The 22,619-nt window shown below is 38.2% G+C and overlaps 3 protein-coding genes across 3 annotated transcripts; all 3 read right to left on the reverse strand.

Moving 5' to 3' along the window:
• Positions 1–1,476: 1,476 nt before the first annotated feature.
• On the reverse strand, positions 1,477–6,049 carry LOC113722994 (protein kinase PVPK-1-like). Its single transcript, XM_027246242.2, has 3 exons — positions 5,503–6,049; positions 3,664–4,863; positions 1,477–2,616 (listed from the first exon to the last, which is right to left on the reverse strand). The coding sequence occupies exons 2-3, from the start codon at positions 4,836–4,838 to the stop codon at positions 1,764–1,766; spliced, it is 2,028 nt and encodes a 675-aa protein (XP_027102043.2). The 5' UTR covers positions 4,839–4,863; positions 5,503–6,049; the 3' UTR covers positions 1,477–1,763.
• A 3,884-nt stretch (positions 6,050–9,933) lies between these two features.
• On the reverse strand, positions 9,934–12,244 carry LOC113723078 (uncharacterized). Its single transcript, XM_072050277.1, has 3 exons — positions 11,921–12,244; positions 11,697–11,831; positions 9,934–10,457 (listed from the first exon to the last, which is right to left on the reverse strand). Exons 1-3 carry the CDS (start codon positions 11,957–11,959, stop codon positions 10,278–10,280), a joined length of 354 nt encoding a protein of 117 aa, XP_071906378.1. The 5' UTR covers positions 11,960–12,244; the 3' UTR covers positions 9,934–10,277.
• A 247-nt stretch (positions 12,245–12,491) lies between these two features.
• LOC140007570 (nuclear pore complex protein GP210) lies at positions 12,492–21,428 on the reverse strand. Its single transcript, XM_072050276.1, has 3 exons — positions 20,566–21,428; positions 19,608–19,873; positions 12,492–18,014 (listed from the first exon to the last, which is right to left on the reverse strand). Exons 1-3 carry the CDS (start codon positions 20,748–20,750, stop codon positions 12,592–12,594), a joined length of 5,874 nt encoding a protein of 1,957 aa, XP_071906377.1. The 5' UTR covers positions 20,751–21,428; the 3' UTR covers positions 12,492–12,591.
• Between the last annotated feature and the right edge of the window lie 1,191 nt (positions 21,429–22,619).

Genomic DNA, 22,619 nt, shown 5'->3' on the forward strand with positions numbered 1-22,619 from the left:
ATATGATCATTTGATTTGGAAATTTTTTTTACTGATATCGTACGAATCCATAAATTACAATTCAAGAATACTACAAATAAACTACCAATTGTGCTTAGATTTGAAATAAGAGTTAGACTCTACGAGAAAGAGATAAATTGAATGATATAGGAGGAAGAAATGTAACTGAGAGATCTTGAATTCGAAACTTCCCACTTATACTTCAAAGAAAGAGATAGAGTAAGAAAGTGAGACTATTTTCCCTGTAAATTTGTTAGTATCAAAGAAGAAATTGTATTAACATTAATTAAAAAGATACTCATATAAAGCGAACTTTGCGTAGACATCGACCTTGACTACTAGATTATCAATGTTTAAATGTCTCATTGACATTTTGGTTTTTACTAAACAATAGCTTTTGACGGTTTAAACATTCAAATTAAAAATCTTTGATCTATTTTCATAGTATAGTATGTACAGATTCAATTTTATATTTAGTTGTGGCAAATTGGACAACAATTACGTCGAATAGTTTGGATGTTTGTTTAAAATTTTACTGTAACTTGTTATAGAATTTGCAGGAAAACTTTTTGAATTATGTAAAAACTTTCCTTTTTAACACCAAAAAAAAAAAAAAAAACTTTCCCTTTTCCCCTTTTTCCTCTTTTCTTTCTTCTTCTCTCCTTCTCCCCCACCCCACTATTCTTCTTCTCTATTCCCGGCGACTGCTTGCGCTATTACGCATCAACCTTTTTTTTTTTTTTTTTCTCTCTCTCTCTCTCCCTCCCTCTCCTCTCCTCCCCTTCTCTCTCCCCTCTCTCCTTCTCATTCCCTCCCCCACCACTTCCTCCCCTTCTCATCCCCTCCTCTCTCCTCTTCTCCTCCTTTCTCCTCCCCTCCCCTCTCCCACTTTCCCCACTCTTCCCACCACGTCCTTCCCCCATCCACCCTCCCCCTCCCCCATGTGCAATCTAGTCGCGCTGAGGATGGCTGGGAAAGGAGGTGGCAGGGAGAGTGGGGAAAGGGGGAGAAGGGAGGGGAGGAGAAAAGGAAGGCAAGAGGAAGGAAGAGAAGATAGAAAGAAAAGAAAAAAAAAATGGTGGTTGGCGCCAGAGAGTTGCCAAAGGCTCTGTGGTGGTAAGTTGAGATGGGGGAGGAAGAAGAATAAAAGAAAGAAGAGAATTTTTTGTGTGTTTGAGGTGAGGGGAGAGAGAAGAATAATAGAAAGAAGAGAATTTTTTGTTTGGTTTTGGATATTGTAAGGTGTGTATTTTATAATTTTAAGGAGTGTTTTGACGTTATCGTGGTTAAAGTTGTTAAAAAATTTCTAAGATAAAAATTCGTTTGCCAAGCGAGACCGTAGTTCAGTTCAATGGCCGATGATGCATTTTCATTGCATGATTTACAGGTACTAGAAGCAACCCTTTTAAGACTACCAAGAATTTGACCCCCAAAAAAGAAAAAGGACACAACAAAACCCGTAGTAGCAGAAAACTATTCTAATCAGAAATGGAAACTACTACTTTGACTATTTCCATGACAACATGTCATGCGTGATTCAAGCTGAAAAGAGTACAGCAAATGGTAGTTCACAACTTTTTGACTATTTCCATGACAACATGTCATGCGTAATTCACAGGTGCTAATCACTACTACTGCTTACAAATTACAATTAATGCCATAATAAAGCACTTTACAATTGCCGCGCTAGGTGTTCCTTCCAATCCAAGAAGATTACATCACACGGTGAAATTGTAGCAACTGTCACAGTGGTACAACAAGAATCAGAAGAAATCGATTTCCAAATAATTACCTGACGGTTTCACATCCACGCCAGGTACGTCAGGTTTGGGTACTCTTAGTATGTCATCGATTGGGAACGGCTTCGGCACGTCCGGAGGGCTGGCACAGCGAATTAGAGCCCAGTTGACACTTTGAAAGAATGGATGTTGCTTGATCTCAGTGGCGCCGCGCCTGTATGCAAGCCGGTGTTGTGGTTCCTTAACCAGTAGTCCTCTGATCAGGTCCCTTGCCGCAAAACTCACAGTTGGTGACTCTGGAAATCTCAAGGGTTGACCAACCACATTGAACAAAGTTGCCCTATTGCCTGCACCTTTGAACGGAGTCCTCCCAAACAAGAGTTCATAGAGGAAAATTCCGAACGTCCACCAATCCACAGCGCTGCCATGACCTTCACCTTTGATGATCTCTGGCGCCAGATACTCATGCGTACCCACAAATGACATTGATCGGGCATTTGTTGGCTCAGCTATGAGCTCAGGAAGAGGACTCACTTGATTGTGTATTTCAGCTCTTGGTTTCATCTTTTTCTCTTTCCTGTACTTGCCAAGAAGACGTGGCCCGAAACACGTAGGTTGGATGCAAGCTGGTTGGATGGCACAAGATGGCTCAATACAAGCAGGTTGAACACAGTATCCAGAGTTTTTGGACTCCAAGCTAGAATTTGAAGATTTGACAAGGGTTGGGCTCACAGCACATCTAAGCGAAAGATCAAAATCTGAAAGCATTATGTGGCCATCCTCTCTGACCAAAACATTTTCTGGTTTAAGATCTCTGTAGATGATACCAAGCATGTGCAAATACTCTAAAGCAAGGAGAACTTCCGCCACATAGAACCTACAAGTAGACAAATGTGATAGTAAGCATGTTGGCACTACTAATTTATTTAATGGGGCATCCGTCTCACAATTCACAAGTTACCAACTAAAAAGGTGCAGAAATTTTATGTCTTGTGGAGGTGAATTTTAGAAAATTATGCTAATATAACCTGTATAAAATGTTTCATGCTCTGAGTATGCAGCCCTTGCATAAAGGTAGGTTATAAGAATAGATTGAACCTGTTTTATCCAATTTATCCAGGCTTTTTAATGTCTTTGCACATCCTTATGATTATTTGAGCTAATTTATCAGTCAACTTATACGAATGAAATCAAGTATTTAGAACTGCATTCCATATTCTTCTGTCATCCACAAGCAGAAATATAAGGAAGTTCAAGATTTAACCACATGAACCAGATACTGAGACAACAAAGTCATTAAGTTTGAATTGCCCTCAGCGGGATGAAAACAAAAAATCAGGCCAAAACAGATTTGAACAGTAACAATGGTTCAGAAGCTGAAATGATCATGATTTCTAGCATTTAAAGAGCAGTTTGACTAAGGAGAGTCAACTTCCTCTCATCCACAAAGACAAAAGCACCCACTTCCACAATTTCACTATTCTTTTCTTCTTCCATTTATGATTTTTAGCCTGTTCGTGATAAATGCTCAGAAGGACAAAAATGGTACACAAATTTGTAATTAGTCAAGGGAAGCAGAAAATGATCCTGATGTGCTTTAACCATAACCACTGAAATAATCATTCAAAACGAAATAGTTAGTAAAAGCACTGAAAGTTGATTGCTCAGATAGAATTAACATCTGAAGAACGCGTGCATGCGTGAACAATACCAGAAAGCACGAGTTAAACTTTTTGACTTGTACAGCCGTTTTACTGCATTTATTATTTTCCATGTAAGCAGAAATGGTCCTTGGAACCTCCCAAGGTAGAGAAAGCTTGTCTTCACTATACAGTGGATACCTGATCATACTTCAGATGAACAGAAACTTGAAATTGCCATAATAAGCTGACAAAATACAGATAATGAGGAATACAAAACCAACCTGGCAGCGTGCTCTGTGAAAAACTTCCCAGGTTGTCTTTGGCGAAGTGCGTGTAAATCTCCTCCAGGGCAAAACTCCATGACCAAGCAAGAGAACTTTTCTGTCTCAAAATGTGTATACAAAGTGGGAAGAAATGGATGATCCAGTGACTGCAATATCTCTCTTTCTGTCTGAGCTCTTACAAGTTTCTTCCTACTAGCTAGAGCTGCTTTGTCCATCACTTTCATGGCAAAATAATTTCTAGTTCCAGCTAATTCTGATAGATAAACAGTTCCTATATCCCCACATCCCATTTTCTTCAAAAGTCTGAAATGCTTCATTTCCAAAGTTCCATAACGAGATCTGACAGCTTGGATTGCTTCCCATCTTGTGTCATTTGCCTTGTGTGGTTTGTATATTGCGCTGCTGAAACTGCTGGAGCTGCTTTCATCACTGATATCACTGCCCGTGCTGCCTCTATAAATACTCGTTTTCCTGCTCTCAACAAAATCACAGGAGTTGCTAGGTTCCCCACTATCACCGGATTTCCCAACACTGCTAGCGCATTCACTGATTTCTGTAGTAAAACTTTGTTTAGCTTCTGTGTACTGTGTAGCAGAGTAAAAACTATTCTGAGGACTTGGGCAGAAGTGGACTCCCAATTGAGATGGCAATTGGCTGTTTACAACTCCAAGAGTTTCTTTAGATCTTAAATGTGAAGGAAGCTCCAGAGTCTCCATCAAGTCGCTCGGAATACAATTCCTTGCGTTGTGGTCAGGATGCTTACCGCAAGATTCACTTTCCGATTCCAAAACCCCCACCCCAGAAGTATCATGTGTTGTTTGATCAAGATCATCATCAGGCCCCAAAAATTCTTTTTTCTCTTTGTCTGACCTCATGTGGAGCCTCATCGAATCAGGCACACTGTCCTTTTGTGGATGGTCACTGTATGTTTTATACAGGTTCTTTGAACTGATTGTGGAACCTGTAGGTGTACTAGTTGCCTTCATTCCAATATCCACATCTCTCACATAGGATGAAGATGAAGAGCATCCCTCATATCCAGATTTTTTAGCAGATGGAGGGCAGAGAGGATGACCAGTCCCAGAAGCAGAAGAAGATAGGCTATAACCCAGTTCAGTAACAGAATTATGAGCCCTTGGCAGCGATCTAACGCCGTCTACAAGTGATTCCATGGCAGAATTTGGAGTAGAGAGTGTCCTATCACAATTAAGTTGGTGACAATATTTCATTAGCCAAAACTGGAATCATATAATGCTTATAGAATATAGAAGAGTGTGGCCTTAGAATTGGTAAATGACTACTGAAGAAATCGAAAGAGTGGTACTAGCAATAACCCCGTTATGAGCCGTAATCACACAAGGAATCGAAGAAAAGGCATATATAATCACATGAACCAACAAACAAAGTTATCAAATTCACTGAATCTGAAAAATCCCATTGCAGACACCATCAGCAAAAACTCATTAAGCCAAAGCAATTCCCAAGGATCACGGAGAAAACAAAATCCTCTCTTGATTCATAATTAAAGTAAGAGACACCCAACAAAAAGTTCCTCGTCCAGAAATTACGTCTTCAAGAAAATTCCATATCAAAACAACCAAAAAGAAAATGATCCAAGAATCACTAACAAGGATCAAACCAACGTGCAGCAAAAGCAAGAATACACATAAGAAAGAATCTTGGACAGGTTTAACATGCCAGGTCTGTGAACTAATTTCATTAGTGCATAATTTAAAAGATTTCAGTTTTCTGTGTTCAATCATTTCTGAGGAATTGCGCAGGAACAGTGAACTGAGTGAAGAAAGAAAGAACAAAAGAAGAGATTCTAGGTAATACCTGATTAGAGAATGGCGCAGACGAGGAGTGGGGGACAATCTCTCATAACTATTGAGACAAGCGAGAGTGAAAAAGACCCTTCCAAGAAGTCTGAAAAAAAAAAAAGCGAAAGAACTTTTGTGTATTGGGAACAGCTTTTCCCCTTTTTTTTCTTGTTTTCGAGTCTTTTTCAGATCCGATCGAAACAAGAGAGACTTTTGTGAAAGCAATCTACCACTGGTAGTCCACTGCCAGTATAATAAATTCAAGGGTATTCTTGGGTTAAATTTCGTCGTTTAATGCGGGGGAGGTGATAAACTGTTTTTTTTTTTTTTCTTTTTTAGTTTCAGTACTGGAATCGGAACATGGGAATTGGGAACGTTAAACGTGAGAAGAAATAAAAAAAGAAGAAGAAGAAGAAGGTCCCTTAAACTAAGGCCACAAGCAAAGCTAAAGCCTAAAAAGGCAGCAAAGCATAGAAAAAGCAGGCACAATACAGTACAACGATCAATTTTCTGATACAAAGGCCGTCCCTTTTTCTGTGGATGTTTCCCAATCAACAATTAACAAGGCTTCCATACCCAACTTTCTTGCTTTTTTAGTACAGTTTTTATTTTCTTAGTATTAGTTTATACTTTATACTTACATTTTAAAACATTTCTTGTTCCTTGAATTGAACCCAAAAAGTAAAATACAAAAAAGGGTACACAGACTCCGAGTCTCTAACCAATTATTAGTTTATATGATTATTTATCTTTTGGTTGGATTAGTGAAAATGTTGACCTGAATATTAAAAGTGTCAGGCTTCTTTCCCACTTTAGTTGTATTATTAAAAGAAAATTATTTAGTACATCATTAGCTCACCAACACCAGATAATTTCACAACAATGTGCACATGAATAGAATGTTTGTTTTTCTAAGTGTTTTTCTTCTTCTTTTTTTTTCCTTTTGCAAGCAAGGGGCTTCTTTACAATAACCTATTTCTCGCATTATAAATGTTTGTTGTGGATATCTCTATACTTAGTTTCCCTTTTTTTAAGTGAAACGTTTTGAATTAAAAATCATTAATTTATCATTTCTCTCGTTTTACTATCCAATCTAATGTAGTTCTTTTCCACTTTAACGAGGGTGACACAATTTACATTTTCTTAACTTCTCGTGGACACCTGTGAATACGTAAATTGCCTACAATATGTTTCTTCCATTTGGCCTTATATATATAAGGTTCCAAAACTTCTAAGTGAAGAAAGAAAGTGTGTGAGTCTTACACTCTATCAATACGTAAAATTTTTTTTTAAAAAAAAAAGGTGCGGATTTTGGGGCAGGGGCTGAATATATTTTAATTTGGCGTTTATTCCACCGAGTAAATGCCGGAGTGCTGTAGCACCGGAAAGCCAAATTAATACGCTTAGCGTCTTGCCCTTTAACGCACATACTCTAGTGGAGAGCTCGCGTCGTGATATGCCTTTAATAGTTTAACTTAGGCTTAAATACATAGTGACCCCTTTAATTAGGTCTGATTTCAATTCAACCCTCGTGTTCCCGAATCATACAAAATATCCCCTAAAATGTGATGCCTATTTGTTTTTAATGACAAAAGCCGTGATTAATGTGTTTGGATAGAAGATTGTTTGAAACAATTACTGTACCACTTCTGGTGCTATAACATATGTGAGATAAAAAGATAATTAGGAATTTGTGTTTTGGAAGTAAGCAAAATTTTGACCGCTATCTGAGGACAAATCTTCTTGACTATATGTAAGTAACAAGAAAATAGCTTCCTATTCCTTCTTTCTAGATCCAAAAACAACTCCTCAAAAATTTTAACCGTTGCTCCATATATACTCTTTAACAAAAATAAAGTATACCCAATACATTTCAGAGAAATATCTCTCAAGAAAAATCTATTCAACTGGTCCCAGAATTAAGAGAATTGGAAAACCGTGTATGTGACTTGCTAGAAAGAGAAGAGATGGAGAACTGCAACCAATGCAGTTAGGGGTGTGCAAAATCGAAAAATTCCAATTTATCGACCGAATTCGAATTCGAATTGAATTCGGAATTTCGAATTCGGTAATTTGGAATGGAAATCGGATATTCTGATTTCGAATTGGTCGAATTCGGTAATGAGATTTTTCAAATCGGAATTTTTTATTTCGAATTCACAATTTGAAATTGAAATCGAAATCGGAATTCAGAATTCCTATTTCGATTTCAAATCTGTTTTTCATATATATATATATAATATAACATTTATATTATAATAATAATTTTTATATTCATGAATTCGGTGAAATCGGAATTCTTATTTCGATTTCAATTTTGTTTTCACACATATATATAATATTTATATATATATATATGTAATATAATATTTATATAATAATAATAATAATTTTTATATTCATGAATTTGGTGAAATCGAAATTTACCGAATTCCGAACGAATTCGAATTTGGAATTGGTGAATTCGAAATCGCTTCGGGTTTGTTTGGATAGTGACTCTATCCCAAATAATATTTTGCTTGCATCATAAACACAATTTCCAACCCATCTTTTTATATTCCCAACCACCTTTTTATCTCACATACATCATATCACAAAAAGTGCTACAGTAATTATTCCAAATAATATTTCAAATAGTACTCTATCCAATCGGTCGAAAATTCTGATAACAAAATTCCGAAAAATTCCGATTTCAAAGTTTTGAATTACCGATTTCGATTCACACCCCTAAATGCAGTCAAATAGAGACTCGCATAAAAAGTAGAAACAATAAAGAAATAGTGCATCAGCAGGAGACAATAGCTTGGATTGTTGAAGATTCCAGTGGAAATTTGATGCATTGGCATGTTCCTGTTTATATTCTATTAGGTACCTTCAGTCTAAATCCTTGTTGTCATTGGGCGAACTGATTCCCTATTGTTGCTTCGCTGCCTGGCTGATCCGAACAAGTCTCCTCAACCAGTTCCTTCTATAATAGTAGTAAATGATATCCTTATCCTTTTATTTGTGTAGTTTATTTTATGCAATTCAGTTAGTTAAGGTTAGTAGAACCATAATTATAGGTTAATCTTGCCTTTTTTATTCTCCAAAAGTTTCTAATTTCAATCATTTCGGAAAATAATTATTTATCTTCTATAATGCAAAGTAAAAACAGACCACAACAGCCTTTTAAAGAGGGGAAGAAAAAAAAAGGGACCACGATGTTAAAGGATTACATAATTTTTTATAGTGAAAGGTTTGGAAAGTCTAAAAAAATTCCTAAGGAAAATTTAAAAAAAGGAGGACTCGTACTGGTGTTTTCTTTTATGTTTTAGGAAATTTATAATGTCAAGATTTGCATTTTAAATGTTCTAAGCGACAACAACGTAATAAATATTAATTTGGGAAGGCTTCGGAGTTTGTAGTCTAGTCAGTCTCCCTCTCCCATAAGCAATGCATACATACGTGGAGTTTCTTCTGCTTTCTTCTCTCCCTTTCCTTAAATTTATTGTTGTTTGCTTCTTTCCTTGCTTCCAAGTTTCTTCTGTTTTCGCTGTCTTTCCTTATATTTCTTGTTTGTTTCTTAAACGTTTTGCCTTAGAGGTAGCTGATAAGTCAAGGAATTGACCGGTGGAATCAAAATCATGCTTCGCTATTCTCAATTTAAACAGCACAGGAAAAAGGGAAAGTGAAGAGTTTGATCGTATAACAAGGAAAAAAAAAAAAAAACCTCGTAATTCTACTTGGCCAATAAATCCTGCGTTAAGTACCTATTTGCTCCCCCAGCGACATCCAAATTTATGATAGAATTTGGCTTTACTATTGCCCCGCGATTAGTGTTAGGAATAAAGCTTATCCTGCATGCACAAAATCATCACCATTTCTTTTCTTTCTTTCTTTTTTCGCAACATAATCTAATCTAAGGGGAAGAAGAGTCGACAGAATTTTTTTGTCGAAAAAAACCACAATTAAGTAGTAAAGTGGGAGGCAAGGTTCACCCCATCCAAATTTAAATGTCTGGGTGTTACCAAGAGCCTAGGCTGTTGGCACAAAATCATCACAGTCTCCTTGTCAAGAATATAACACTACTAGACTAGATCAGAACGTGCTCATATAAAATAAACATGAAATTTTTACGGCATGTTATAAAACTAAGCTGGCATTTTCTCTTTAACAGCTAAGTTGCATATTGTAAAAGGTCTATACAATGATGCCAAATTACGAGGATTCATAAGAACCAAAAAATAAGGACACACCCACATGAGATGAGATTTTTTTTTTAAGCAAAGCAGGCCGAATTTTGTTAGATTAGATACGTCTGCGGAAATAGCGAAGTACCACATGGCCCCACGTGAACTAGAAACCATGGCATGTGGTGGACCAGCTCAACTGTCACATTTGGTCCATTCCATCAAAATGAACCACACAACCCCCAAAGAAAAAGGAGGGAAAAAAAAAACATTAATGCTAACACAAGCCAAAGTAAGTACGATTTAGGGTTGCTGAGTACTGGGACTCTAAATTAATCATTCCCCATCATCATACAAATCTACTATATAGGTCAATGTGCTAAGGCTACTGTTATAACTCTCTACTGTTATAGCCTGAAGAGGACTAAGGGAAAACCAGTGAAAACTGAACCACCACCGATTCAAACAGATACATGAAACCACTTAAAGTGACAGGCCACATATAACAACAAATAGTGAAAGACAAGATTTGAACACTTGACCTCCCATCCCACCAAAGTCCTACTGTTCATAATTCTCTACTTACTTTGGAGTAAATGTTGTGCTAAATAGGAATAGATTATTATGATTTTTCCATTAAGTTTTCCAAATACAAGTTCAAAATGTATCTTCCCGTGGACAGTACATCGAGCCTCTTCTCACTAGGCTCATACTTCCCCTTTCGGAGTTGGTATCGATGAGTTACAGCTGATACCGTATAAGCCCGGCCTTCAATTGTCACGCTCTCCCCGCACTGCACATTCTGCCAAAAAAACAATAAACAACAACCACCACCAATTACAGAAGAACGCTAAAGTGCAAAGACCGGTTCCTTTCGTTAGCGTAACATCTAACATGAACATGCCATTGAATCGGTGAGGTTGTTTACTCAAATAATTCCTGTCATCCTGTGTGGAATCAATTAGTACTACTCGCACCAAAAACTAGCAAGAGGAAAAGAATGCAACAAGGAAATGCAGCGGCGCCGGAATGTCTCCGTCTTTTAGATCTTGTTAGCGCTAAACATGCTAGCTAGTTTAAAATTCACCAAGACAACTCAAGACGCCCAGTTGGCTTAACAAACCATCTCTACTTGCTTTCCAGTCAGGAAGACGCGTGCATAATCACTTTATACATGGCAGGAATTACCAAATATTAGGAGCTTTATGATTTCCAGGAATACTCGAGTCTATGGTACATCCCGTGAATCATGCATATTGACCACCATCTCACAGGATCAGCAATCAATTTTGGTTGTCGTCTCACCGGTGATGTTTGAAAATAACAGTCCTTTTAAAATTTACTTCAAACGGAAGAATTGCATCCTTAGCTCAGACATTAGGAAAAATAAAACCTGGCAAATAGTACACAATACACTCTCTACTGAAAGGATCTACAGGGTCCGTCAACAAGTTTAAGGGAAAAAGAATCAAAAGAAGATAATAGAAACTTTTCTGCGGTTTTGACTCCACAATGTTTCTCTGTTGTTGCACCAGAAAAGGTTTCAACAGAAAAATATAGTAACAACTTGAAACAGTAAACATGCAATAATATGTCCTTGCTCGTTCTAGCAATTGGAGATAAAATTTCCTTAACATGAATTATAAAGATAAGGGGAAAAAAATGAAGAAAAAAGATGGTGAAGGCGGGCATTAAGGTGATACTCAAAATTAATTAGTGAGGTTGTCAAATGCAAGTGGTGGGTTTTGCTTATACTCTATTACCTTAAGAAAGATAGCGATCCTGAAGAAAACTCGAGTAGGGCTTGTACAAAATACCCGCAGTTGATGAAATCACCTTTACCAATAATGTTCACATAATTGTGCGGGAAATTATGAATTATTATGAGATATATGCATCAACAAAACTAAAATGAGCATCTCGATTCTCTTCAAGATGCCGGGAAGCAAGTTAACAAAGGAGCTATTTAATCAGTGCAAGCCTACCTGTTAGTCGTAACTCGTAACTAATAGAGAGGAGAAAAAGTGAAAATCCAGCTTACACAGGGAAAGCAGCGGATGCCGAGGTTCTTGGGCGGCGGAGTAATTTCGATGACTTTGTAAGGGTAGTGCTGGTTTTGACCTCTGTCTCTCTCTTTCTTTCTGCAACTAACTTTGAACTTTCCGGACATCTCAATCTGCGGTGACCATTTTAATTTGCGACAAATTTTTCTCAAAATTGAAACAAAAAAAGCAAATTCCTATAGGAATGAATAAAGCTTGTAACCTTCCGAAATGCAGTGACGGTAGACACCACCGTTGCCATCTTTATTTATCCTTCTCCGCTACTGCTGATCTTTTTTCTGTTTTGCTATTTCGGCGTGTATGAGAAGAAAATTTGATGCTCTGCGCGAGGGGGAAGTTGGCTTCTGGATCTTTTGTTTCCCGGACCTTCGCCAAACGCTGGCAAGTTTAGCAACCCGTAGTACATTTGTCCAGACTCTTTAATCCACGTGGAAGTGAATAGTCCTGACTTCTTCTCAACAATGGCTGATATATGATAACTTCGTGTGGCTCTGATCACTTTCGTTGTCCTTGCTATAAATATCTCTTTCTAACTCTCACTTCGATTTTAACTGAATGGTAAGGTGTCCTAAGACGCAGCTCGACTCATTCCCTTTCCACTCATAAAACGATATACACTTTCAACATATTGTTCAGAGAAAACAAAGGCCCAACACACACTGCACCAAACCATAGCTGAAACATAGGGGAATATCCATGTTAGAGCGGAAATCAAAATTCTCCAGGAGCATGCCTTCGAGGGGGAAGTTTCAAATGGTACACACTCTTGAGGCTCCAGATGAAAGCCACTAACATCTAAATAATGCGTAATTGATGACATGATCTGATATATTACACATGGGGAAAAGTTTGCAAAAAGGAAACAGCTCCAAGCTACAAGGTGTTCTGGGGATTGACCCTTCTCCTAAAATCTTGCCTGTAGTAAGGAGTTTCATCTATTGTTCTCCTAACGTACTCGATGAAAGGCTGAGGCGTCCGAGGAGATTGTTCATCCCGAAGAAGAGGACTACTGCGAATAGGAGTGGCAGGTGCAGCTGCTGCCACACGAGCACCTCCAACACGAGCAAAACCTGATTCTACGCCACCTGGTTTGCGTATGCAGTACAGCAAAGTTCCAAAGATTACCAAAAATAGTAAAAACACCGTGACCACAACCATGATGGCACCGAAGTTTCTTACTGCACCATTGGTTCTCTCAGCTTCGTAGCTGACGTCCACCTCTTTCCTCTGACCTGTTGCTTGGAGGGTAATGATTAGTTTATCTTTAAAACTCTCATCTTTGAGACTTTTGACCTCGTAGAGAGCATGCCCTCCTTTTCTGGAATCATCCCCAGAGATGAGTCTGACAGACAGCCTATCTCGATCATGCCAGTTGATGATAACATCTGTATTACCCACAATGGTTATGAAACTTCTGTTATAGCCTGAAGTCAGATTTAGCTTTAGAGAATTTTCATCCATTTCCAACACAGAAAATCCTCCCACAAAGAATACAGATGCAGATCCTGATATGCTCTCGTCTTCCAGCAATGAAGCATTAATGGAAATGGATAAACCTCGTCTCATGTCCGCAGAACTGGGAGCAGTGCGTACCAATTGTTCCGGAAAGTAAGGAAAGAAGATGCAGTACAACTTATTAGTGACAGGATCAGTCCAAGTCCTTGCGAATCCAACAAACTGTGGATCCACCACACAATCAACTAATGTCTTGCCATTTCCAATAGTTTCATACTTGCGGTTATAAGCATCATTTAGTTTAATGAGAAAGAAATATCCTTTAACTGGAAAAGGAGATGCATTAGTGAGCATCAACGTGGGAGCATCAACAGTAACCTCTCCCCCTTTTAGAACGGTAACCACTGTATGCAGTTTCAAATCTGAATTTTCATAATGAACTTGAGTAGAACCTTCGTTTCTGGCTTTGGCTTTTCCAGATAACTTGTCAATGTCCAGAATGCTTTCATTGGCACTAAACCAGTAGCCAAATGCTTGATCAGTCAGGCCATTTACACTGAAGTTAAGATGGCTTCCTAAGGGAAGGACTGGATTTAGAGGATACATATGAGCACCCACAAAAATCATCACATAGTCCGACTTCTGTGGGTTATTGATGAATGCTACCCGGACAAGAGCTTTACCAGGGCTTTTTGCGCTGAGGTGGACTTTCCCCTGACCATCAGAGGAGTCTTCAATGGTGACAACATCAGGATAATTAGTTTCAGCTTCAAAGACAGCAACATTATAAGCTTCATGAAAAGGGTTACCTAGAACATCATAGTATCTGATTGGCAGATCAAGTTCAGCACCTACAGCAAGTCTAAGAACCAGAACTTCCTGCGTTACAATTTTCACTTGAGCCACCTCTGCAACTCTTACACAAGAAGCAATCTCAGTTCTTCCGGTTGACCTATCATTTGCCTGAATACATGCAAGACTTTCAGCTTCTTTTGTCTTAATTTTACCCCCATCAATGAACATGTCTTCATCTTCGACCTCTGCTGTCTCTCCTCCACATTTTCCCAGTAAAGAGTAAATGATTGTGCTTTTACAACACAATGCCCCTTTGCCACAAGGATTTGAAGATAAAGGCAATAGATCTGATGACGTATAATGAGAAGGGAGGAGCCAGGTTATTGGTGATCCCAAAGCAAGGGGAAGATCAGGTACTACCCAAAGAGATATATTTGCACTGTATGACCTAGATTCTGAAAATGAACCAGAAGACGTAAAACTGCAAGAGAATGTGACAGCAACTCCTGTCTTGCCAGGAGATAGTCCTTCCAGCACTTGAAGAAAACCAAGGTCTTCCTTGTCCAAGTACTCGGTATATCTAGATTTATTTGCATCAGGAAAGGGAATACCATCTTTTACACCTTGCATGCGATCTGGCACTCTGAAAGTCAAAATATCTTTATCTTCAATATTCCACTTGTAATTATTGCAAAGCTCATAAAAGGAAAATAAATTCCCCTCGGACAGAGAAGGAAATATTTGCATCTTCTGGCCAACAGCAAGTTGCTCACTTTGAACATTCAAAATGGCTGCAGAAGGAACACCAACTCTAACTTTTCCATATGCCTGACAAATCGAGATATCTCCCTTTTCATAAAACGTGGCAACTAAGGTAGTATTTCCGGGTGAAATTGCTGAAATTCGTCCCAAGGACTTCTGAAATCTGGCTGTTTCATCATCCATACTAGCATACTTGACAAAGGCACCAAATCTTGGGCCTCCTCTTACCTTGAGGACATAAGAAGCGCCAGGTACAAGGAAAATTTCACTAGGATGTATCCTAGGAGGAGCATAGACTTCAACTCTAATTGATTGACTTAATACTTCATGTCCAGAATGCTGTCTAGCACTAAGATATAGGGTTGTGACCCCACAGTGTGTGCCCTGTATAGTGAAATTGGGTGCTCTAACAGATCTGTGAGTTGGACTTTGAAGTTCACCATCATCCACAAGCTCAAAAATATGATGCTCAAAGTGAACATGAATATCCATATACAAGTACTGAGAACTGTCAAAAGTATGCCCTGCATCAGTTCCAGCCAAGAAGCTTATAGATAGCAAATTTCCTTCCATAAGGCTTATCTCTTCCCCTGATGTGATCTTAATCCAGTCTATGTCAGCAACTTGGACCACAGAAGAAGCAGCAAGTGGAGGAGCAAGCCCAATATCATAAACTGTCACCAGAGCAGTTCCCAACCTTTTGGGGGCCAGCATCAGTTGCAAACACCGCAAATCCACTGGTAATTGAATAACTTCCAGAATATGACTATTATTAACCAAAGTCTCCAGAAAACAGCTCCCACCAGCAATTGAGAGATTCAGCCGGGCATCGTGACTAAAAAACAACAAACTGAAGACTGGATTCACTCTTAGAGAAGAAACAATCTGCAAACGTGCAGCATCTGTGAGAGCATCTTCTGGACTATCAAAAGGAGTAATAGAGTTTTGATTTAAAGAATCAATGAACCCTAAAACAGTTGCACGCACAGTACACAATCCTGATGAGTTTTGCAAGACCAAAAACCTCTCCCAAATGGACTTGGTTATTGCTAAATTGTATGCATCATCCCAGAAAGCCAGCCCATCGCAGTTAATAAGCTCCCAATTCAACTGGAGAGAAGACGAGTTTCCAAAAGCTTTCCCAGTATCACTGATACTCACGGCTGATAGTCGAACTGTCCGTCCATTTGCAACAGTAATCGGGGTGGCCCGAATTCTTCCATGAATGCGGTCTGCCTTAGTTGCAGACTCAATGACTTCAGGTAAATTTACAGCTTCATCAGCAATTAGTACAATAGAAGATGGGAAGGAACACACAAGCTGCAACTGTGCTTCAGATACAGCAGGCAGGGGATGGTTGTCACCAATTAAATTTCCACGCCTGAAAACAAGCTTGAAGGATCCCAACTTTTCACACTTAATTCTGTACTGGCTAACATGGTCAGCATGTACTTGGTGAACTAGGCCTCCATCTTTAAGATAAGAATTCTTGTCATCTAAAGTTTCCACAGTTTCAATAAATTCAACCCCTTGATCCCACCTCTCTGGTCCTTCATGAAGCTTTAAATCAAAGTGTGTTCCAGGGGCAAGAAATAGTGAATCCAAATGGTTATGGGCTTCAGCTTCAGCCAAGTTGAACCAGTAACCACCAAACTGGTTTCCATCACTTGCCTGATGTACCAGGAGTGATTTATATGCTGCAATATGCAACGAGGCCTTTAAAGCAATAAATCCACTGACAGAATGATCAAGCTGTTGATGCTCTTTAGTTAGTGTTGCATGTAGCGTTGTCCGACCAGAACTAGAAGCATATACGTCAGCCCATGCACAAGGGGGCCCAACTGTCGAAGTCTGGAGCTCAAGCATTTCGTGCTTGCCAAAAGTAAGTGACTCATCAGTTGCATTGATAATTGTGAAAGACTCACTCTCGGTTTTCCACTTAATGGAGGAGCTAAAAGCATCACATCTAGCAAAGTAGGCTCCATCTGGCATTTTCAACGTGACAGAAGCCTGAAGATGCGATCCAACGACAACTTCCACAGGAAAATTCTGCCGCATAACCATTGAAGAAGGAATTAAAACTTCAATAACCATCTCATCATAATTGAATGAGTCATAAATGGACACCGCTCTGATGGTAGCTTTACCGGGATTTCTTGACTGAACTATGCCAGATGCAGATACAGACACGATAGCCATGTCTGAGGAAAACCACTTATAGTCACTGGATGCCATTGCACAACCTCCATTCACCTTTAGCTCCAATTCTTGACTTATCCCAGGGGCCCATGGAAGGAGAATTCTGTGATGGTCAATGCTGCCTTGGCTCATGCTGAACTTCACTTGGTCGCATACCATGATTTCCTGCACAACTTTAATGACCTCCTTTCTCTCATCATTTCTGCTGCTATATCTCAAAACTGCCATCAGTTTGCCAAGACCATAAGAAATTGCATTGAGTATTCTGGTATTGCCTTTTACCATAACACTATCTGGCACAGGGAGAACATTCCAGAACTTGGACTGGTCACCATACAATTCTACATCATCACTTTCAGTTAGATAAATTTCTTCCCCAGCTGGACTCTGTGAAAAAACTTTCACATAAATCAAATACTGCCTGCCAGAGACAACATACCAGCGAGCCATAGATGGAATAGATCTCATTCCCTCGACAGGGCTACCAGAAGGGGAAAGTGGCAATATGTGCAACAGTAAAGCGTCCGGCAAGACAACATGGAGGGATGACGTTTGTGTATGACCAGCAACTCTAGTGTCTTCAACAATGACTGTTGTCACCCCCAAATCGAGTGCATGAGCTTCACCTGTCATTCTGTCTACCTGAGCCACTGAAGTGTTCAAAACAGACCACTGATGCCATGGAGATGGTAAAGATACCACTTGAGGAATATTGCCTCGAATAACATTGAGGCTATATTTAACAACAGCACCAATAAGAACATATAGAGGTGATGGAGGATCAAGAGCCATTGCTTCTGCTACAGTCAAGATAATCTTATCTTGTATGTGCTCAAATGATGGTTCAACAAGATGAACAGAAACAATTTCATGGCCAATTTCAATGCCTTTCACAACATACAAGTCAGAAAACACACCACCATCTTCAAGCTTAACTTGAATGTCCAGGTCACCACACAATCCTCCACAGTCACTTTGTGGAGATTCCTTGAGAGGAACATGAACAATGTGATGTGGCAAGTCATCAGTTTCAGGCATCAGTTGCCACATGAACTGTAACCCCACTAACGAGGAAAAGACATTTTCTGCAACGTAGACAGCAAATGAACAAAATTTTTAAACTATCTTATGAAAAGATTTACATACTTCTAAAAAATTTACTTGAAACAAAAAGGAAATAGTAAAAAAGAATTTCAAATTCCAGAGATTATCATTTTAACTCTTAAAAATTAAATGCATGACAAAATCTGCTGCCTGGCAAAAGTGTACATCAATTACGTCATTATCATAATCCAAAGGAAAAATACAACAGACTTTTGGCATAAATAAAGCAATTTATCATAAATTTTTCTTTTGTTTCTTTACTCCTTCATCATAGTAATTAAACACACAGGAACAGGAAAGTGAATGTTCCCTTTTGGGGGCTTAAGCAAAAAGTTATATTCATTTATAGTCTACAGTTAAAAAAGAGTAACTTATGTAAAGAAAAGAAGCATTATCTATTACAGGTTCTACTATACATGCATTAAGGATTACGAGTACAAACTAAAGCACCATAAGATATACATACAAAAAATAGCAAACTGATAGTTAAGTTTCAAGGTCAAGAATTTACAAACTTCTACAATGTATAGGCTATTAAGATCCTAATCATCTTCATCAATCAAGTTTAGAGACTAGGATGGTTTACTCTAGTTACAATCCATAACATATTAGCTTCTTACCTACAAACTAATCAGGCTACACAATAATCAATTAAGCTAAGGCAACAGAAGATCCAAAGGATTTTAGTGAATGCAAAGCCAAAAAAAGGAAAAATGTTCAATTTGCATGCTTTCTCTTGACTTCAGCACTTTATTGAGCTTCAATTACTTCTTCTTGTGCTCAAAAATGGTTGCTCAGTTCAGAAGATTGAAAGCACTAGGCTTACACTTTGCTTCAGCTTGTGCTTAAGTGAGCATTTCATGCGGTTTTTACTAATATTCTGCAGTGCCCTTACTGTTTCCTTGGTTTCATTTTAAATTGTCCTATATTGTCCACAATCAAAAGTCAAAAGACAATATGTGACCAAGTTCTACAAAATACCCTTTATCACTAAAGATGTAATACATATAGAAATGTCAAGAACACCAAGTTCAACAGTCAAAGTCGAAGATAATTTATCATCAAGCTCATAAACCGGAAAGACATAAAACATTATAAAATTGAAAGTTTTCTGAGCCTCTGAGGTTAACAATGGACTGTTTTGACATAAATCAAAGAGCAGATACACTAAATGCATGACTCTGAAACTATGTGCTTGATCAAATATAACACATAAAATGAGAAAATGGAGTAAACTTGTTTCCTTCTTTCATTTTTCCTGTTGTAACAGTAAAATACGATCCTTGTCATTCTCCCAAGATACACAATGCTCCTCATAACTTCTTCCCTCTGACTCTTTACATGGCATGATACGAAAATAACATCTTGCATACTGATTACAACATACCACAAGAAACAGCCTTTTCTACTAAGCCGATTGTTACTGTCAACAATCACATATGGTAAAGAAAGCAGTTCAGGGAAAAAATATACTGTTGTCATAAACTTATGATAAACAGAAGGAAACCTAAAACAGTAGTATTATGAGAAAGTGCTTAAAGCAATTAAGTTCATGATGGGTGTTTAACAATCACCTTCGCTATCAAATGCCCGGACTCGAAGCGTAGCAAGTCCATCAAGGTCAAGTTTGATGGAATTATGGAATATCTGGATTCTGGAGAAGATATCAATGTAAACCTTGCAACGAATCACCATGCCAGTATTGAGGTCAGTTGCATAAACAGCAGTTTCCTTTCGACCAGTATAAGGAGCAATTGATTTCAAGCGGGCACTTGTAGAGCAACGGTTGGTGGAATTGTACTCAGGCAAAACAGCTAAAATATCACGATGATCGCATGACCTGCCCAAAACAGATTCAAGAAGACTATCTCTCAAAAAGATAGGATAGAAAGGATAAAATAGCATAGGAAGAAAACCTTTTATAGAGAATTAAACAGTTTAATGGAAATTAGGCATTGGATAATCAAATAATAGTTTGCCATTTTAAGGAAGTATATGGAGTTTCATTTTCATCGTCAAATTAATACAAATTCCATCTCAATCTGCTGAAACTTGAACATGCTTCTAGCAAATACTCATTCTCGGAAGTTAATGCTTCATGCTACTTCTTTGGCAACTAATGCCAATGTGTGTAGTAACAACTGAATTTCACAGAAAGCTTTAAACGACCAACAATATCCATCTCCCACAAAGAACTCGTTCATAATCAAGAAAAATGCAACAAAAATTACGGGTAAAACATGTAGGGAATCGATAATGTCGTCTTACAATAAATAACATGGAAAGTAACACCCAGAACTGCAAATCAACAAACATTCAGCTAGCCGGAAAATCCAAAACCTACAATAATCCTATATTAAAATCGGCAAAACTCATCATTTCCCCAAATTACTGTAATTTTTCATCGAAGAAGTTACCAGCAAAGCTTGTAGGAAGTAGACTAAAGTTCCCACTTATTTCACTAGACAATATGTACATGACAAGGCGAAGAAGAATAGGAAAAGTAGAAGGAGAGAGACGTTGAAAAAGTACCATTTGAAGCAGCCATCAGTTCCTTGAAGCCTGTACTCAACAGGATGAGTCATTTTGGGAGGCAACAGAATGTTGACGTCGGCTAGGTGAGGACCAGACGTCACCGACGATGAGGCCACCGCATCGGACACCAAAAGCGCCGGAAAAAGAATGCAGAACCAAAGCGTGGCTAAGCGTAGTAACATTTTGAATGGAAACGGAGGTATGAATTATCATCAGCTAAGAAGCGGCTCCCGCCTTCTGCCTTCCGGCTTCCGGAGGATAGCGCAGCTAAAACAGAGAGTCCGACCGGAGCGCCGGATAGCAAGACAGCGGGGTCTTAGTAGTAGACTAGAGGGCCTATCCAAATCAACCAGAAGTCTCCATTCCCACTAGGGTTTAAGTGAGGTTTTCACCTGAGCCCGGTACTCCGGGGACACGCGTAGTCAGTTGGTTGGACGGCAACTGGAGTGCTCGGGCAACCCCGCGAAAAGAAAGATTTATTTTGGCAAAAGGGCTCCAAAGGAATACTACAAAATTATGGCTTGGGAGCGAAAAGATTTAATTACCCCTTTAAGTACCCAAAAAGAAAAGTTTATTTTTCCTCTTTCAATATGTTTGATCCATTAAGCTGGTGGCCACCACCAAGCCCAAGCTGGTGGCCACCACAAAAAATGCCACTCTTGTGCCTCTGCTTCAAATCCAAACGGATGCACTCGCACCTGTCTGGTCCGGTGATGGTTCTGTCCCCATCGGTCCCCATAGGCTCAGTTGAGTCTCCCTCGTAGATAGAGTAGGAGTAGGAGTAGAGATGACAATCGAAAAAATATATATATATATGTTTGATCCATTGAAATATTACAATGATGTTTTACCTTCTTTTTTTCACCTACAAGGAAAATCGAGATATTCTTACTTCCAATTTTAAAATTTCCACGTTATTGATTGAAAAAATAAATAAATAAAAGATAAAGAATTACGCTAGCAAGAAATTTTATACGTAAACTATGTAAATGGCTTTTTATTGAGTTTCATCGATGCAAACACCTTTTTTTTTTTTTTGGGGTGTACCACTTTTCCATTGGTATTCTCATTGTTAACTGAATGGCCAACGAAACGAAAGCTTGAGAAAAAAAACATTTACCCATTGTAATATTTCCTTTTACCCCAAATAATTTATCCATAGCCCGGCGTCACTGGTGATGGGAAATAATCTGGTCAAGTTTTAGGCTCAAAATTACTATTAATGCTCCATTTGACAAGTGAGTTTTTTGGGTATTTGTCTAAAATTTTCCTGTAACTTACTGTAAAAGTTGTAGACAAAATATTTGAAGTGTGTAAATTTTTGACTATTTTAAAGTGTATAGTTTAAAAATTTTAAGAAATTTTTTGAAATTACTGTAATTAAAATTGTTAACAAACTTGTAATAAATAAATTTGACCAAAAACTTGCTTACCAAACAATATTTTATCCATTCATCATTGTTTCTAGTAAGTGCAGCATCACGGGTTTAAATGCGACTGTAGAAACTAGAAAACAACGCCTCTGATCCAAGAAGACGTGAAGGAAGAAATTGATATCAAGGTTTATAAAATCGGGATCCTACGTAGAATTGATTTTAGTTTTACAAAATCGGATCGTAGAATCGTAAGATCCCACCAAACGTTCCTAAATTTACTAAATTAATGAATTTGAAATTCATATATCATTTTGTACATCCTAAAATATATCAAATAAATAAGTTACTTATAAATATACAGCATTTTTTACTTACTGTCTGACAAGCATTTGAAATTCATTTATACCATTTTGTTTTCTTTTCACAATTATAGCCATTGCAAAGTAATATTATGAGAAAAGCCAAGCTAAATGTTGATTTGAGTTGAAAATTTAGAAGAAATTGGATTTTTCAAACTTGTTAACAAAAAGTTCAGAAGCATACGTCCACGGCAGCCCATCTTTCTGGTCTAAATAGGAAAATCTGAGCAATTAATGCACCTTTCTAGCTTAAGAAAAAAAATAAAGGCCAGGAAATCATAAGTTCAAGTGAGACCCAATACTTTTTGGCTGAAGG

This window comes from Coffea arabica, chromosome 5c, assembly GCF_036785885.1.
Source record: "Coffea arabica cultivar ET-39 chromosome 5c, Coffea Arabica ET-39 HiFi, whole genome shotgun sequence".
In the NCBI taxonomy this organism is placed as follows: domain Eukaryota; kingdom Viridiplantae; phylum Streptophyta; class Magnoliopsida; order Gentianales; family Rubiaceae; genus Coffea; species Coffea arabica.

What these genes read in the sequence shown, in the direction of transcription:
- LOC113722994 (XM_027246242.2), bottom strand. Translation starts at nt 4,838, where the DNA reads ATGGAATCACTTGTAGACGGCGTTAGATCGCTGCCAAGGGCTCATAAT. An exon ending in TTCACAGAGCACGCTGCCAG is followed by an intron (nt 2,617 to 3,663) that starts GTTGGTTTTGTA and finishes GTCTACTTGTAG; the next exon opens with GTTCTATGTGGCGGAAGTTC.
- LOC113723078 (XM_072050277.1), bottom strand. Translation starts at nt 11,959, where the DNA reads ATGGCAACGGTGGTGTCTACCGTCACTGCATTTCGGAAG. An exon ending in CCGTCACTGCATTTCGGAAG is followed by an intron (nt 11,832 to 11,920) that starts GTTACAAGCTTT and finishes TGGTCACCGCAG; the next exon opens with ATTGAGATGTCCGGAAAGTT. An exon ending in GCATCCGCTGCTTTCCCTGT is followed by an intron (nt 10,458 to 11,696) that starts GTAAGCTGGATT and finishes TTTTTTTGGCAG; the next exon opens with AATGTGCAGTGCGGGGAGAG.
- LOC140007570 (XM_072050276.1), bottom strand. Translation starts at nt 20,750, where the DNA reads ATGTTACTACGCTTAGCCACGCTTTGGTTCTGCATTCTTTTTCCGGCG. An exon ending in ACTGATGGCTGCTTCAAATG is followed by an intron (nt 19,874 to 20,565) that starts GTACTTTTTCAA and finishes TGTTTTGGGCAG; the next exon opens with GTCATGCGATCATCGTGATA. An exon ending in CCGGGCATTTGATAGCGAAG is followed by an intron (nt 18,015 to 19,607) that starts GTGATTGTTAAA and finishes TCTACGTTGCAG; the next exon opens with AAAATGTCTTTTCCTCGTTA.